General features: G+C 37.3%; 2 protein-coding genes across 2 annotated transcripts; both read left to right on the forward strand.

Moving 5' to 3' along the window:
- The first annotated feature begins 703 nt into the window (after positions 1 to 703).
- LOC115919825 (ATPase inhibitor mai-2, mitochondrial-like) lies at positions 704 to 8,358 on the forward strand. Its single transcript, XM_030974219.1, has 4 exons — positions 704 to 834; positions 5,333 to 5,375; positions 6,560 to 6,649; positions 7,462 to 8,358. The coding sequence occupies exons 1-4, from the start codon at positions 779 to 781 to the stop codon at positions 7,597 to 7,599; spliced, it is 327 nt and encodes a 108-aa protein (XP_030830079.1). The 5' UTR covers positions 704 to 778; the 3' UTR covers positions 7,600 to 8,358.
- Positions 8,359 to 10,094: 1,736 nt separating this feature from the next.
- On the forward strand, positions 10,095 to 14,809 carry LOC115919824 (NAD(P)H:quinone oxidoreductase-like). Its single transcript, XM_030974218.1, has 3 exons — positions 10,095 to 10,600; positions 12,433 to 12,669; positions 14,287 to 14,809. The coding sequence occupies exons 1-3, from the start codon at positions 10,471 to 10,473 to the stop codon at positions 14,514 to 14,516; spliced, it is 597 nt and encodes a 198-aa protein (XP_030830078.1). The 5' UTR covers positions 10,095 to 10,470; the 3' UTR covers positions 14,517 to 14,809.
- The last annotated feature ends 2,827 nt before the right edge of the window (positions 14,810 to 17,636 follow it).

The following is a 17,636-nucleotide window of genomic DNA, read 5'->3' on the forward strand; positions in this document are numbered from 1 at the left end:
GAGGAGAAGAAAGGGAGTGGGAGGATGGCCGAAGGAGGAGAATAAAGATAATACATTGTGATGTTAAAGATTGTGGAGATGATGATGATGGCATGTAGATAAAGATAAGTGGTGGTGATCAATACATAATGATGAAGAGGAGAAGAAGGGAAGGGAGGGGAGGATCGAAGAGGATAAAGATCTGAGCAATGGTGATGATAACAAGTTGTAAAGATTTTTGGTGGTGATCAATGCACAATGATGAAGAGGAGAAGGAGGGGAGAGTCGAGGAGGATGGAAGGAGGATTAGGATAAAAGAGATTCATGGTGATGTTTTAGATTATGAAGATGATGGCGGTCATGTAAATAAAGATGAGTGGCACTGTGGCAGTGATCAATGATGAAGAGGAGAAGGGTGAGGAGGATTGAGGGAAGCTAGGAGCTCTGGGGAGGATCTAGGGTTAATTAATGTTGATGACAATTGAGATGTTTGGTGGAAGTGATGAGAATTTGAGATGATTGGTGGAAGTGATAAGGATAAAGATGGATTTGAGGTATTCCAAACGATTATGAATATGAGAATAAACAAAGGTGTATTGAAGATAATTTAAGATCGCAGAGATTTCCGAGAAATCATCTATGGCTAGGCTGTATATGAGTATATTCAAAGAGATTCGATCATACACAGTATGTCCTCCGTTTAGCGCCATCTCTCGGTTGAAGAGGAGAAGTGATAGCGGTGCCTTGGAGAACTTTCTGGACAGTGTTTCTCTAGTAAATATCAGTAAATTTCCTTAATATGGCTTTAGCTCGTATATCTTTCCTGAAAGCTTGGCGACCAGTGTTAGCAGTGAGGTTTGTATTTGAAGTATTCGCAATTTGAAAGTTAATTAATGGCAAGTTAACGAATGGGTGTGCGATGTTTAATGAGAGAGTGTCGTCATAAAGAAGAAGCTACAATTTTGTTTTCATTATTGTCCCATGTGTTGAAATCCGTGTCGTGTCATGTGCCAGACCAGTAAATGAAACCCCATTTTGAAAATAATCACTCTGATTATCTAAATGAGCAGGGGCTCGTAGGCGTAGCTGCGGATCCATTTCATAGATCTGTCATGTCTGTAAATGAGTAACTTGGTAATACTTAAGGTTCTGCCCAATTTAAGTCTCACTTCCAGAACAGAAAAAATGCTCTAGAGAATAAAGTAAAATAGGCCGAAAACTAGTACTAGGGTGTCTGAACGATTTTTCAATTTTCAATTTGGGATCGTTTTTCACCATTTTTGTTTGATATTTGAATTAAAAATGTAATCAGAATAATACATTTCAAATTTCAAGTCTCGCCGATGTTTCTATCAAAAGATACAGCCCCTTCAAAATGCTGAAATATTCATAGCATTTTGCTCAGAATCGACGAAAAAGACGTACACGCAGAGTTATGTTGTTTTGCTAAATTTAGCCAAACAGCTGTATCGCGCGATATGCAAGCGTATGCATATCGTACGCAAGTTGCTCAGCCAATGCGCGACTTGCAAGCTTGAGCCACGCTGTCTCCGCGATATGTGCCATTGACTAGTATGGGTGGCCGTTCCCGCTATAGAACCCGGAAGTGAATACACGTTGTAGTCAATGGCAATATCGCGGAGATTGCCATTGACTACAACGTGTATTCACTTCCGGGTTCTATGGCGAGAATCGGCCACCCATACTTTCATTCACTATAAGCGCACATGTTACGATGTAACCATGGTTTGGACTGAGCGGAGCTCACGCCTCCCTAATTAGCTGATTCCAAAAATGTGGGAAGGGTATTTTCAAACTGTTATAACAAATGATCCCTTGGGGCTAGCGAAAAAAAAAGCATCTGGATATTATCCATACGTCTAGCCCTGCTTAAGCCGCGGGGGCGCAGCTCAGGAAAGTGGCAAATTTTGGAGCTAGGATGCAAACAACATTTCAATCGCTGTTTTGACCAAGATATTTTTAGAATTCTGGGGGTGGCCCCCTATGGGGAATATGGAGAAAAACCTGCTCTTTCATATGACACCTCATTTATTGAGTTTCACCTTCAGGATCATTTGTTATAAAGGTTTGAATTAGGCCTGAGTCATGTCGGGATTTTCATAAACCGGGTCCCGACGGCCTTGCACCGGTCGGGACCCGGTGTCCCGAAATCAGCTCGCAGGATTTGTCACTTGCCTCTATAAAAAGCGCATATCATCAGTATGTCCCTTAAAAGTGACATTTTTATCAGTCAAATAAATCAACACATGCATACCTCGGCACAGATTGGTATATTCTTCCATTTGACATTATATTCATCCATGATTGGCGATGTTTAGTGCCATTATCGTGCCTCTAAAAGTAAAAAAACTCGAGCAAAAATATAGAGACTACAATCGAGCCGCCATTTTGATTTATGCAGGTTGAATAAATCTGGTCAAAAAATATTAATGTTAGAATAATAAAACGGCTTTCTAAAAAATTCTTCTGTACAATATACCGATCATATAATATTTTAAAGACAAAAATAAATATTTATCTCTTATTTTAAACATCGCATGCTTTTTTTTAAAAGCTGAAAATTACTTGGTAATCACAAGAAGTTTCGATACGAATAGCTGTTGCAAGGCAAGTTCAGACTAGTCTCGGAAAAATGCGCAGTGCTCCTCGTTATCTGTAATGGGTGCCAGAACGAACCCAAACAAAGACGTGATCGTAACGAGAAAAAAATCATTAAAAGCTACGAGAGCACAATTGGAAAGATATACTGCTCAAAATTACCATAATCAGATACATAACTTGGACAAAGGATTCAATAATCGCCCAAGAAATGCCACAGAAATTGTGATAATCGAGGAGTAACTGGGTACATTTTTATCGCAAGGGGCCTGCTGCAAATACTCGAATCCTTTGTTATACTGCGTTTTACCGTAGAGGGCGGTATTTGCCTCGTGTTCAATTTAAACACGTTTAGATATATTGCAGCAGGCCCTTCCGATAATGATTGTACCTATAGTAACTCATTAAATATCACTATTTATGTGGCTTCTCTTGGACAACTATTGTATTCTTCCTCCAAGTTATGTATCTGCTTACGATAATTTTGAGTAGTTGTCTTTCCAATTGTGCTCTCGTAGTTTTTAATGATTTTTTTTCTCGTTACGATCACGTCTTTGTTTGGGTTCGTTCTGGCACGCATTATAGCTAACAAGGAGCACTGCGCATTTTTCCGAGACTAGTCTGAACTTGCATTGCAACAGCTATCCGTATCGAAACTTCTTGTGATTACCAAGTCATTTTCAGCTTTTAAAAGAAGCATGCGGTGTTCAAAATCAAAGAAAAAATATATATTTTGTCTTTTAAAAATTATTCGATCGGTATGTTGTAAAGAAGTACTTTTTAGAAAGTCGTTTTATTATTCAAACATTAATGTTTCTTTCAACCTGATTTATTAATTCTGCCAAGAGACCCGGCCGCGTTATTTTTTTATGCGGCACAGATTGGGGCTTTTTTTTTAAAGGGGTCTTGATTTACAAACTAATACTGGTCGTGTGCGTACTAGACAGTATAAGTAGTAGAGGTCTGTTTTTAATAATGTTACATGTAATCCACTACCGCATGGAAAATCATTACATCAACAATTAAAATCAAATTGGAAATCTGAAGAGGAGGCAGCACGTCAATGGAGAACATCACAATAATTAGTCAATAAAACTTAACTAACTTAAACGAAAAAGAATGTTATCTAAACACGTAGTTCGCGATGGATATACAAACTTCTTCGCAGCGCTAATGCGCTAGCGAACATGAATAGTCTCACGTACGTGCATACACTATTCAGAAGGGAAAGAACGTACTTCCCATAGGTTTAACACGCGCCATGCCCCAATCTGTGCCGCATAAAAAAATAACGCGACCCGGCCAGTACAGTAGCTAGCTAGCAGCTGGCAACATAACAACAACAACCCCATGGGGCGAATTGCTTTGCAACCCATATTTATATCAGCAGTTCGGATTGATTCTGGATGAGCTAGAATACGATTGGTAACAATTAAATACTTAAGTTTTAGGGTGGATTGATTTTAGTGGTGTGCAAAACTGCAATTTCTTACATATTTCATTATTTTTTTTCGGAGCGCCGGTTCTCAAAAAACGAAACCGGGACCCGACGGCAACGGTCGGGTCCCGGTGTGATCGACCGTACCGACTCAAGCCTAGTTTGAATTTCAAATTTTTTCATAAAATCATTGACCAATTTTGGATGGTCGCGCAATGCACGTAGACCACATAGGGAAGCGTACAATCTCTATGGGAAGGGTTTTAGCACACAACATTGGGTGCGCGATCAGACACCCTACTAGTACTGCAGTGATCGGACTTTGGAATCTGAATTAGACAGAGATATCGTGTGTGCGTTGCGGTGTCCGGCTGCATTGATTTAATACATGCGGTGAGATACTTTTGAGCTTGGGACCAGCACAAAATCGAGCTCTTAATCCAAGTAAAAATACTTGGAATAAAGTTCATTTTATGGTACCCATATTTCCTACAGACACGCGTAAGATACTCTATTTTTCAGATTGGGGTAGCGGGACCGCGGATTACATCGCTAAAATGTGATATTTTAGGATACATATTTCATTGCAAATGTGGTTCTTCAGTGACTCTGGCATGGTATGGTATGTGTGGGATATGTGATATGCTATTATGCGATGTGTTTTAAAGGGATTTTACCATGCATCCAACCAATCGGCCGAAAACTGAAGCTGGTCGATTACCCCCTCCTTTACTCTAAAAAAAGATACTCAAATGATCAAATAGGGGCCTACCTTACTGATGCAGAATAACAAGTTTAAGGTCAACATTGAAGCTCATTTGGTTAGATTTTAGGCGTTTTTTCAGGACAATGCAATCCTTTTTCTAACAGTGTAAGTACGAGAGGTGCAGTGCAAACAATGGAGCTGCCACAAACCGCAGCATCTACTCTAGGTCTTTCCTTAGCATTTCATTTAACAGAAAAGGCACCTGGTGCTAACGTGCATGAGTGCCGACAAATCATCGTTATTGAATATGAGGAAAATCAGGAAATTCAGATTAAGGATGAACAAGTTGGACCATGTTGCGAAATGCTCTGTTAATACATAGGATCTATTCTCAAAGTTCATCATCATAGGTTGACTCCCTACAATTGAAAGAGAAAAAAAAACTTGAGAAGTATCCGTTTTAAGAAATGAGGACCACTAAAGACTTTAACTTTTTTGTAGTTTTTTTTGGTAAGATTTTTTAATTTGTTTATGTCCAACCGTATGCCTAATGAGCTTTTCCTTTTCTTGTCTTTTCTTGTCTATTTCAGTCAAGTCAGGATGGGGGGCGAATATGGATCTGGAGCAGGCAGTGTAAGTTAAGCTTCTATTTCTACTCATCAACCTCATTCACAAATGAACTTTTTAAATTTGATTTTGTTTCACTTTATTGCCAATCTTCAATAAAGGAACGTAGTATAAACATAAAAGACTTACACAGTCACACTGTCACAGACATATAATAAGAATAGTCCAGGTCATGGCTCATAACTGCCAAAGCAGGACATACAATACAAATCATATAAGACAAAGATGTTCTAAGACATAATTGCCAAGATTCTCAATAGTAATTATTGCGTTCATGGTGCCAAATCCAGCAATTTCTTACATTTGTGTTGTCTCTAGTACTTTACTTCCTAGTTGTCCAAATTTTAAAGTATAGGGTCGCGTGTAGGTAGAGAAAAATGTGAAATTTGCAGAGGATTTGAAGCTCCTGTTTCCCTCAACTATACGCAACACTTATGTTATATTTTTGTTATAACACTTTAAAAACCATCATTACAAAGTTAAATGACCAAAGCATTTTGTTTCACATGTCTGGATTTTTAACTCACTGATGAGCGAGTAGAGGCTTCTAATGCATGCAGCTATTGTTTGGGGGCCTTTACCGTATTTGCTATTTATGTACATGTTACATGTGAATGATATGCCACAGTAAGTTTAGATGGTTACTTTGTCATGTGTCAATGAGGCTTCATACTTAATAAAATAAGGTAACATTTCACTATGATAATAATAATAATGGTCACATTTTGCTGAATAATAACTTTCCAAGCGCCTTACATTATTATTATTACCCTGTTCATTGGATACAATAGCTAATCCACTCATGAAAGCGCACACGCTCCACTTCCTGAGGGGTATTCCGACCAGGCACCGTGTTACATTTAACCTCTTTCTCAAAAGAGCATACGCACTTGTTTAATAATTTGTTTGTTTTATATTCATTATTTGTAAATCGCAAATTCGCAATGCGGTACTGTTTCATTCCTGTAAAATCAATCATGCAATTTAGGGCAAATTTAATCTGTTGTGATTACAATGTCTTAATTTGTTTTTAGTATGTTTATTTTTTTAAAACTTTTTGGGGGGCATTTCCCCTTCATCCAAGTAAAATTGTGTTTCTGCCACATCATATTTGGACATTTATATGCTCATCCTTGAATCCTGTTTGAGAATGATTGTTCTATTTCATTAATTTTTATTTTGCTAATTAGGGAGGTGGTACTGGAGGATCTATCCGTGATGCAGGAGGTGCCTTTGGTAAGATGGAAGCCGCACACGAGGAACAATATTTCAGGGCATTGGTGAGTAGAAGGAAATGGCAATGATTCTTTAAAAATCATGTTGGTTTATTTGCCATTTTGTGGAATTTTATAATTTCAGCTTTTTGTTTCATTCAAGCATTTTATTCTGATGAATGCAAGACAAATAGCTTAAATACGTCTTATTTGAAGTTTTTTCTAAAAAATCTATTGTACAACAAATTTTTAAGGAATGGTATTGATAATTTGCTGAAATTTGTTGAATAAGATAGGATCATCTCCTTTTGTTTATATAAAAAAAGTAATTATTATTGTTATCATTATCAGTATGCTTAATATTTTTTATTTGGCAAGCATTTTATTCTGATGAATGCAAGACAAATAGCTTAAATACGTCTTATTTTGAAGTTTTTTCTAAAAAATCTATTGTACAACATATTTTTAAGGAATGGTATTGATAATTTGCTGAAATTTGTTGAATAAGATAGGATCATCTCCTTTTATTTATATATATATATATATATATATTGAAACATTAATTATTATTATTACTATAATGATTCTTATTATTTTTTATTCTGCAAAAAGAAAGTCAAGAAACAGTCAATAGAAAACAACAGTAATATTTTAAGTGAGTCACATGGATTTCCAGAAAATAAAAATAAAAAATATTAACAGTATGTTTCATATGCTTTTAGCTTGATGTGCACCCCCCCCCCCCCTCCTTCACACCCAGGCCTTCTGATGAAATGATAGCAGTAAGATGTAATCACTAATAATAATAATAATAAACAAAAATATTCTTCAAGTCTGAGAGAATTTATTATTTTTTCTTTTTCTTTCTCTCTTTAAAGCAAGCGGAACAGCTCAAAGCCCTGAAGAAACACCATAATGACGAAATCGAGGCACATGAGAGTGAAATCCGTAGACACGAAGAATCAATCAAAAGGCTTAAGAAGCGAAAGGATGAAATCGAAAGCGATAGTGATTAGATTGAATTTATTCTAACTTGTCATACGGCACCATGTATGAAGCATAATGTATTGCAAGATGATATTTTCTCAGATTATCAGTATGTTTTGCTTCAAAGTTTGTTAAAGATCTGTATATTCATTCAGGAGTTAGTGGTGTGACCAACTATAAATACTGATCTAAAAGAGAAGAAAAAAACAAACAAAGTACACATTTCATGAAAGCCTATTTTCATTAGAAAAATACTTTGCTCAAAAGGTGATTGTTCTATTTCTTTGATTTTGATCAACCTAAAAGAATGTGATTCTCTTCTGTCAATTCTATCCATAGATATCTGAAATGATTGTAGTTATTATTTTTCTTCTAAAATGCATCTAATTGCCTTGTTATTTTACTGTGTATGCTCAAAGCAAATCAAGTTTCAACTTTTCAGACCACATGTGTTGAAATAAGTTGAAAGAGACCATCTAATTTAGCAATTATCAGACATACTCTACAAATCGACAAATATCTTCCTTTTCCATACCTTTATCACATTGAGAGTTGAAGTTTAGGAGATTATTGATATGTCCATGTTTTGCATGAGAATCTGTGTCATTTCCTTGAATTACTTCAGGAAAATATACTTGACTTTCTCATATTGAAAGGAGACTCCTCATTGACGTATCCAAATGCTTACCCTGCGTGTACACACAAGGTATTAAGTGTGATACATGTACATGTATGTGTTGTTTATAGAGATGTGAAGTTAATACAAAATTAAAAACTAAAACAATGTATACTGCTTTTCATGTTTGTTTTTGTTGGATAATCATGGGTTTGAAAGGATAGTGTTGTTTACATTGTCTTTAAAAAAAAAATGAATATCAATACATGTAAATATAAACCAATGGTGGCTTTAAAGGACAAACTTAGAAGGAAAAAAATTACCCTTTTTTCTTCTAGCTCTGTAATACCATACATATTCTTAAATTGGCAGCACAATGAAGTTGCAAGAGTGAGAGGTTTTAGACGTAAAATATCACTGATACGACTTCTATGACTGGGACTACAGCATCTCGGAATCTGTATGTGTACACTGTCCAATGAGAGAAGCAAGAATACTGTGTTCTCTATAGGCCTATGTACATTTGTATGGAAATAATATCCCTCTTCAATCTTCATATACAATTCATAAAAGCAATTAATGCTTGTATTTTCAATTCATTGTGCAAGATTGCAACATTGTGTAACATCAAAGAGTTGCTAATTTGGACTATTGTAATGATCGTGGACCCCTCGGTCTTTAGTTCTCACTTATTCAGCTTCAGGCCCTTTCATTTTTTTTTATTTTGTCATTGTTTGGCTAAAATGCTTTTAAGTTTTTGAATTATCAAACTTTTATTAGGTTTCCAACTCTTGTGATTCAACTAGTATACAAGTTAACCAACAAATCTAGGTTATTTGTGTGTGTGGGGGGGGGGGGGGGATCTGCTGAAATTGGTGACAAGGCGTATATACTTGGTAGGGATGTGGTTGTAATGATTATGAAAGTGTTGAAAGGAGTGGTAAAAACTCACTTCATTTCGCTCTTGTTGATGCATTCTGGCCCCAAACCGTACATTATCAAGTAAATATAATGGTACAGTGGCAAATTTAATTTATGAGATCAAGTTTAGGATGTTTTTTATTTAGGCTGATCAAGAATTTTGTTGGAGAAGGGCATAATTTTCAAAAATCTCTGGTGAGGGGGATTACATTTTCAGGTGCATGTTGGACCTAATATTGAACAAGGGGCACAAAAATAATTAATTTGTGTGTATTTTACTAATTATGGTGTGCACAGTTGTGTTTTAAGAGGGGATTATCGGGCGGTTGTCCTCCAACCTGAAGAAAAAGTCTTGATGAAGGACAATCTTGTAAAAGTTTAATCCATCCATTCAAACACACAAACTCATGATGGGGACACCATGCACCACCCCCCCCCCCCATGTATTTCTCTTGCTCCTTCACTCTCTACCTTCCTCTGACTGTCTTGTTAAAATTCTCTCATCTCATATGTCTTGTCTACGAATTATCAACCCTTTTTCGTTTCTCTCTCTCTCTCTCTCTCTCTCTCTCTCTCTCTCTCTCTCTCTCTCTCTCTCTCTCTCTCTCTCTCTCTCTTTCCCCTCTCCTCTTTCTGTCTCTTTATGGACCATTTTCTCTCTACTCTCCAGTTCTTCTCTATTCTTCTATATATTTGCTTTCTCTAAGTGCTCCATAGATCGTTTCCTTCCATTTGCAGTATCCCAGTCTTTTGTATAGCTTTTTTGACATGCCCTTAAACATGCATCTAGCTCAGGCCAATTAAATGCAGTATGAAAAGTTCCTTGACTTAATAATAGGCCTATGATAATTTTGTATAAACTGGCTGATGATACCGAGCGTTGGGATGGGAGGGGCATGTTACCGGAATATTCCAGCTGACCATCTGACCACGCCCACTTTAACGACCATATCCATGCATTGAGACATGCAGCAGACTGTGTTTATCATGTTTACAGGCCACCCAGGGCGCAACATTCAACTCCGCTTGCAGTTTGCATGCGGGAAAAGTGCTTAGTCATATTGACATATCGTGCACCCCGCTTTGGTTCGTTTCAATTATCGTTTCGATCACAATTGAATTGGAATTGTTACACTGGACTGGTCTGGTACACAGCTTAACGCCACGCACGAACTCATCTCTAGCTCAACTGCATGCACTAGCTGTTATAAATCTAGGCCAGGTGTACGTGTTTACCACTACTACCAAGCTGAAGTGAAGGAGCCTATTCAATTTCAAGGTTTGATTTCGCATCCCGAGTTTCAAAGCCAGACGAGGACCACGATAACGATACAATTTTTGTTCAGAGCAGGAAGAAATCGACATGGCAACCGCAAGCGGATTGAAAGTTGTATTGTTCTTGGGAACATGCAGAGAAGGGAGGATAGGGATTCGAGTGGCAAACTTTTTGATCAACCAACTGAAAGCAAGAGGACATGAGGTCGATTTTCTGGGTAAGTAACTATCTCTCCTGACATTACATGACTGAAAATCTCGCTAAAAATTTGTAATTTGACAAAATGTATAAATTCATCTTCCTTTTCCGGTCCTCCTATCTTTCTTCTCCCCTCGATCCGGTCGATCCCCCGGACCCCCTTTGTTTTTTTTTCCCTCTCCTCCCGTCCTCCGGCCTCCTCAGCAGTCGTCTGGCTCAAGTCCTCCTTGTTATTATTATTGCCATTATTTCTCTCATCATCACCATCATTATTGTCATTATTATTACATGATTATTATTTGTTATTATTATAATGATTATGATTATGATTATTATTATTGTTATCATCAATTCGTTGTAATACAATCTAATGGTCAGTTGCCATAAATAGAACAGGAACCAGACTTCATCCAGGGGCTAGGGGTATTCTGAAAAGTTGTTGTGCAAGTTTTTTTGTATCCTCCTGAGATAAAAAGAGCGCTAAAATTCTTGTAAGTTGGTATTCTGAATAATGTTTTAGCAGAATATTATCTCTGGAAGAGCTCTGTCTCTATTTTATCTTTGACACGCCAAGTTTTTGAAGCATAACCAAATAAAGGTAGACCTCTAGATTTGAAATGAATTGTTCAACCAATTAGGAACACAACCAAAACAGGAGGTTGCGCTTTGCATGTATGTAATTAATAATTAATAAGCTACCATGAAAGAAACAATAGCAGAAAAGTGCAAGAATTTCAGAATTTCTCTTATAAATCACAGTTATATTGAGCGTGGGTAAAGAAAATAAGATATAGGTCTAAGAGAAAAAAATACAAGAAATTTTCAGAATACCAACTTTTCGAAAGTGAAGATACAAGGACAATTAAGAAACAAGAGTTTTCAGAATACCACCTGGTAATATGTTTTTGTAATGATTTTCGTTGTTTTCATCGATCTATCCTCATCTTCAATGTTTATATCACCAGCTTCCTTAATAAATCAGGAACATGTTCTTGTACCGACAACAATTGGAGTGCAAATAGGTCAGACGATGGAATGTCAAATATGTGCACCTTGTCTTGGAGGCGCAAGTCAATTTAATCAGAACAATAACACAGTTTCGCTGAAGCAATTAACAAAACGGGCGATGTAAACATTGAAGACGAGGATAGATTAATGAAAACAAACTGTCCAGAAATAGGTTCAAAAATGAAAACTGCTACACTCCTTTCCTTTCAAATCCATGACCTTTGGCAGAAGGTATGCAGTGTCCCAACCAGACTCGCTTTCTGAATGGTTTCAAATGCAAATGACATTTTGATTCCAAGATCAGCCATGAAGCTCTATAGTCTTGTTAATATTGTTCCCAAGGCTACAATGACTATAGAAATAACCCTTGTCTTTACCTTCCATATCCTTTTCACATCACATGCTAGATCCTTGGCCTTCTGTTATCTTTTCACCCTCTTTATTCTAAGCTCTGCAGTCTCTAGGAATTGCATTGTCTTTAAAGATATTCTTCTTTCTCTTTCTTTTTTTGTGTGAGAATGATGCCTGTACGTTCTTCTTTCTTGTATCATGTTGTCTGTTGGGAAATTGAAATTATTACTATTACTATTACTATTGTTGTGTTGTTTTTTTATTTTGTTGCAATTTTTGTTTTCATCTTTAATTTCATCATCAATATATCAGTTCATATTCCATAGCTGCCCAGGAACTGAAATTTCCAATCCTGACCCAGCCCTTGCACTTCTACAAAGACCAGCCTGAAGTCCCCAACATATCCTGAAGACAAATTCTTCAACGGTATTCGTCATCAAAATTTTATTATTCTTTTAGCAATCATTTTTATCAACCATTCAAATTCCACAGATGCACAGGAGATGAATCTTCCTATCCTCACCAAACCCATTCACTTCTACAAAGACCAATTGGAAGCCCCTACTATCCTGCAGACAGCCAAGGCAAAGATCGTCGCTGCAGACTGCTACGTGGTTGTCTCTGGGGAGTACAACCACTCTATCCCTCCAGGTCTCAGCAACCTCTTTGACTACTTCCCCGCATCCATCTTTAGCTACAAACCTTCTGGAATTGTCTGCTATTCCCCAGGTAAACAACTTGGCCCATTATATTCTACTAAATTCAGTTATATAAAGGCCTATGCAACATTTAGGTCATGCTGAACAAAGCCTTCAGGAATTGTCTGTTACTCCCCAGGTAAACAACTTGGCCCATATTCTACTAAATTCAGTTATGAAGCCTGGTGTTAAGTCATGCTGAACAAAGGGAAAACTTATACCTCGGTATCTATAACTCAATCTAAACCCAACTTAAAAACCAGAGGTGTGGGTGCAGATATTAGTAGAATATGGACCATTGAGTTCAGCCTTCTCTGAGATTTTGATTTTAAGCCATGAGAGTCATACCTGTATGTCTACAAAGGCCATGCCCATAACCATGGGTAATACAAGCAGTATTGAAAGGTGCACTGGTCCTTGGAGGCAAGCACATGTACTATATGTACATGTAGGTTCAAGCTTTTTTCAAAGCCTTGAGGTTCGGTGATAGCTAGGCTAATGATTTGTCAGGGAAGTTTCGTTTGTGTCACTCACTATGGGTCATGTTAAGAAGATCATGTGATATGATGAAATGTACTTAAAATTATCTCATCAGCAACTCACACAACTGATGAACAGTGTAAAACCTTTTTTAAATGTTAGATCTGTTTTTAATTTTGATCAAATTAGCCTTTACGGTGTAATTGTATATATTTTTGTCATTGTTTGACAAAGACTTACTTTAAAAGCATGACAGGAAACTTTGTGCAAATAACAATTTCCTACATCCCCCTCGAATATTTCACAAAGATCACGTATCGGTTCTGATAATTCATCACTTAGGAAACAGTAAAGGGTCAGAAATGGCAATCATCTATCTACTCCCAGCTGTTTGCACTTGGATTTTGATGGGTTTGAAAGACATAACATGCAATTACATATTCTGGTAGTTATTTGCCTTGTCACTCATATATAAGTTACCATGGTTTCTTGGAAAATATGAGATTAAATCTTGCCTGTACAAACAGGGGGATAAGTGCTTTCACGTTGACATAGAGAGAAGGTACATGTACCTACTTGAGTTTCCTATGGAGGATTATTATTGTTTACCATTCTGTCAATTATTTAGTGGATCAAGAATTTCAAACAGCATTAAAGATGTTTGCTATTTTATTGTATTTCTCCATCCAAAGTGTTTCTCTTTACAATACATGCACCTATTCTCTTTTCCATCTGTTCTCTTTTTTCTTTCTTTTTCTTCCATGTTATGGCTCTTGAGGCTTTTGTTATTCTTCTACTTTAGAATTCATCCTTGCATACTTTCATCCTTTCTCTCCTTCCACCCATTCCTTCCCTTCCACCCATTCCTTTCCATCTTTCACCTCCTCCTCCTTCTCTCCTCCTTCTCTCCTCCTTCTCTCCTCCTTCTCTCCTCCTTCTCATCCTTCTCACCACCTCCTCCTCCTTCTCTCTACCTCCTCCTCCTTCTCTCTACATCCATTATTCTATTCCTACATTTACTTCATCTTCCACCACTACCATTTCCTACCGTATCCTCCTCCACCTGCTGTTGCTGCTGCTGCTACCCCTCTCATCATATTGTCCTCTGTTCTCTCACTTTCTCCCTTCTCCATCTTCTAATATCTCTCCCATTCTCTCATCCATACAGGTCAATATGGTGGTATGCGCAGCGCCATGCAGCTGAGAGCATTCTTGGGTGAGATGGGGTGCATCAGCGTCTCCAACATCTTTGGCATCCCCAAGGTCCACGAGGCTATCAGCGAAGAGGGGAAACCCCAGAATGAGCACATGGAGAAGGGGGCTGGAAAGCTACTCGTTCAGCTGGAGTGGATGGCACAAGCAATGAAGGCCCAACGTGAGAAGGCTGGCACCCCATGAGCCATGCTGCCTCTGCTTATTCACTGCATTTAACCTGGTTGGTTGTATTCTGGAAAGGAAAGTTGTTTGGTTGTACAACACATGCTCCGGCGACAATAGCTCCCCAGTCAATTTCCCAGACTAATCAAATTCATTACTGCAGCCCTGGACCAAGCACTATACCTTTAATCCTGGCCTAGTCCTATATCCAACTCAAACCCAATCAGAACTCTGACCTGACCCCATATCTTTGATGAAGTTAAGCATGGAGCAATTGTCGCTGGAACAAATGTCAGAACAACAATTTTTTAACCTGGGTTAAAAAAAAATAAAAAAAATTAGGATAGAAAAAAAAATGTTTTTAGTAGGTGGCAGATAGCTTTTGTGACTTGGATTTTAGGTGATGATCTGAAATAGTTACGTAATGATGTTATAAGCCAGCAAGAAATGACTTGATACATGTAGGTGCCATACATTGATTACTACGGTAACTGCCTATCCTACGGTAACTGCCTATCCTACGAATACTGATTCATTGCAATTAATGCAGGCATCATTGATCACTTTGCAGTGGTATAATAATAATAATAATGATAATTATAATGTAATAATAAAACTGTGCTTATAAAGCACTTTCCACCAAAGTCTCTATAAGCGCTATCGGGTATAGGGTTAACAAGATTAAAGGAAATACTTAGGCTTCTCAGATTTTTATGCCTCCGTTACGAAGTAGCCGGAGGCATTATGTTTTCGGGTTGTCCGTCCGTCCGTACGTACGTCCGTACGTACGTACGTCCGTCCGTCCGTACGTCCCGTTCTCGTGATCGCGTTATCTAAAGAACCGATTGATGGATTCCTGCCAAACTTTGGTCATGTATGTATCTTGCAGAGCCGATGAACTGATTAGATTTTGGGGTCACGAGGTTAAAGGTCAAAGGTCACAGGGCTCATTATGTATGCAAAAACAGCTCGTGATCGCGTTATCTCAAGAACCGATTGATGGATTCCTGCCAAACTTAGGTCATGTATGTATCTTGCAGAGATGATGAACTGATTAGATTTTGGGGTCACGAGGTCAAAGGTCAAAGGTCACAGGACTCATTATGTATGCTGAAACAGCTCGTGATCGCGTTATCTCAAGAACCGATTGATGGATTCCTGCCAAACTTAGGTCATGTATGTTATTTGCAGAGCCGATGAACTGATTAAATTTTGGGGTCATGAGGTCTAGGTCAAAGGTCATGCGGCTCATTATGCATGCAAAAATAGCTTGTGATCGCATTATCATTAGAACAGATTGTTGGATTCCTCCCAAACTTAGATCATGTATGTATCTTGCAGAGCCAATGAACTGAGTAGATTCTTGGGTCATGAGGTCAAAGGTCAAAGGTCATGGGCTCATTATGTATGCAAAAATAGCTTGTGAACGCATTCTCATTAGAACTGACAGATGGATTACTATTTAACTCGGAAAATCTTGCAGAGCCAATGAACTGAGTAGATGTTAGGGTCATGTGGTCAAAGATCAAAGGGTCATATATGTATATGAGAAATTGCTTGTAATCACGATATTCTGAGAACCTGTTAATGGATTACAATTGAACTTGAATTTGAACAATTTCTTCTGTTTTGGTTTGTAAAATTGCTCTATGACGGAGGCATCATTTCGACTGCGCGCAGTCGAAGTTCCATCTAGTTTAATGAGCAATGATTTGTTTCATTGGAATTTCAGAGAAGTTAATGAGCACATAGATATGTGCAATGTTAGTCTTATTTATTTACAAGTTAGTTCACTGAGCAGCTAAAACAACTTGCTTTCACCTTGTTAATCTTCACCAAGTTAATGATGTACTACTAGTGCTACTCATGAATATAAAAATGTGTTGCAACAAGATACTAGTGAACAGGGGTGGTACTCCTAACACCTATTTTTTATTTTATTTCAGAAACATAGCATATCGAAATTATGATTCAACATTGGTTAATGACTGTGTCTAGGTGGCTGTGTATACGGAAGACATCTGAGCATTGTGATATTTAAATCCTATTATCAAAATTGAAGTTCACATTCAGAATACAACCCCATGCATTGTATTGCCTCCATCTTGAGTCAAACACTGCCACAGAAAATCTTGTAAATTTCCAAAAAATTTAAGTGAAGAGTAAGGATGATTGAAAGAATACCAATTTCAGTGATAAAAAAGTCTGATGGGAAATACATTAATTAAAGATATGACCAAACAAAGGTTGAGATTTTTTTCAAAGTCATCACATTCCTTTCTTAAGTATTTATTGGTAAAAAATAGTATAAGGAAAACAACTTGACCTCATGCATGTCATCATGTTTGTTTAGAACAAATTATTTTCAAAAAAACAATTCCATTTGAAGAACTCAGGTACACAAACCATGCACAAGAAGATGCTAAGAGAAAGTTGTCGATTTTCTTCCCCTAAAAGATACTTTGCAATTAAAGAATCCTTCACTATGCACAAATATTAGTCGTACTGCCGAAAAGAGTTATGGAGGAAACTAAACATTCTGATGTTATATGTGGCCTTACAGGTGGTAATTCTGAAGTAAAAGCAAAGTAACTACTGTAAAATGTGTATCTATACCAGGGAGATGTTCTGTTATCTCCCTGACTATACTATGTAGCGGTCTTTCATATACCGGGTAGGTTGAGAATAAGAGGGTACAGTACATGTAGTTTGTACCCTTCAATTCTTAAATCAATCATATATATAACTTGTAAAAAATGATTGAAAGTGTGTCTTTGTATTATTATGTCTACCGGTATTCAAATAAATGATTTGTGCCATTTATTATACCGTATGTTTTTTATTTTATTTACTTATTTGGGAACTTTTTTGTTTAAATACCTTAATAGTGACCGACTATCTACATGGATATATATCCATGCTATGTGTATCACGCTCTACAATATGTTATCAGAACAGATGCCTCATAAGTTCTAAATCTTGTTTATTTTGTTCCATCATCATTTGAATCTCTGTGACCAAATTGAATACCGTAGCTTATATTTACACGACTTAGTTACAATTTTTTCCAATCAATTAACTCTACAACTCCTGCAAAGCTTATATTAAATCATGAATACATGAATTTGGAAGAATCGCTAT

This window comes from Strongylocentrotus purpuratus, unplaced genomic scaffold (assembly GCF_000002235.5).
Source record: "Strongylocentrotus purpuratus isolate Spur 01 unplaced genomic scaffold, Spur_5.0 spur5_scaffold_7, whole genome shotgun sequence".
NCBI classification, from domain to species: Eukaryota; Metazoa; Echinodermata; class Echinoidea; order Camarodonta; family Strongylocentrotidae; genus Strongylocentrotus; species Strongylocentrotus purpuratus.

Coding starts and splice junctions, on each gene's coding strand:
- LOC115919825 (XM_030974219.1), top strand. CDS start 779: ATGGCTTTAGCTCGTATATCTTTCCTGAAAGCTTGGCGACCAGTGTTA. Junction 835..5,332: donor CGACCAGTGTTAGCAGTGAG/GTTTGTATTTGA, acceptor TGTCTATTTCAG/TCAAGTCAGGATGGGGGGCG. Junction 5,376..6,559: donor ATGGATCTGGAGCAGGCAGT/GTAAGTTAAGCT, acceptor TTTGCTAATTAG/GGAGGTGGTACTGGAGGATC.
- LOC115919824 (XM_030974218.1), top strand. CDS start 10,471: ATGGCAACCGCAAGCGGATTGAAAGTTGTATTGTTCTTGGGAACATGC. Junction 10,601..12,432: donor ACATGAGGTCGATTTTCTGG/GTAAGTAACTAT, acceptor CAAATTCCACAG/ATGCACAGGAGATGAATCTT. Junction 12,670..14,286: donor AATTGTCTGCTATTCCCCAG/GTAAACAACTTG, acceptor TCATCCATACAG/GTCAATATGGTGGTATGCGC.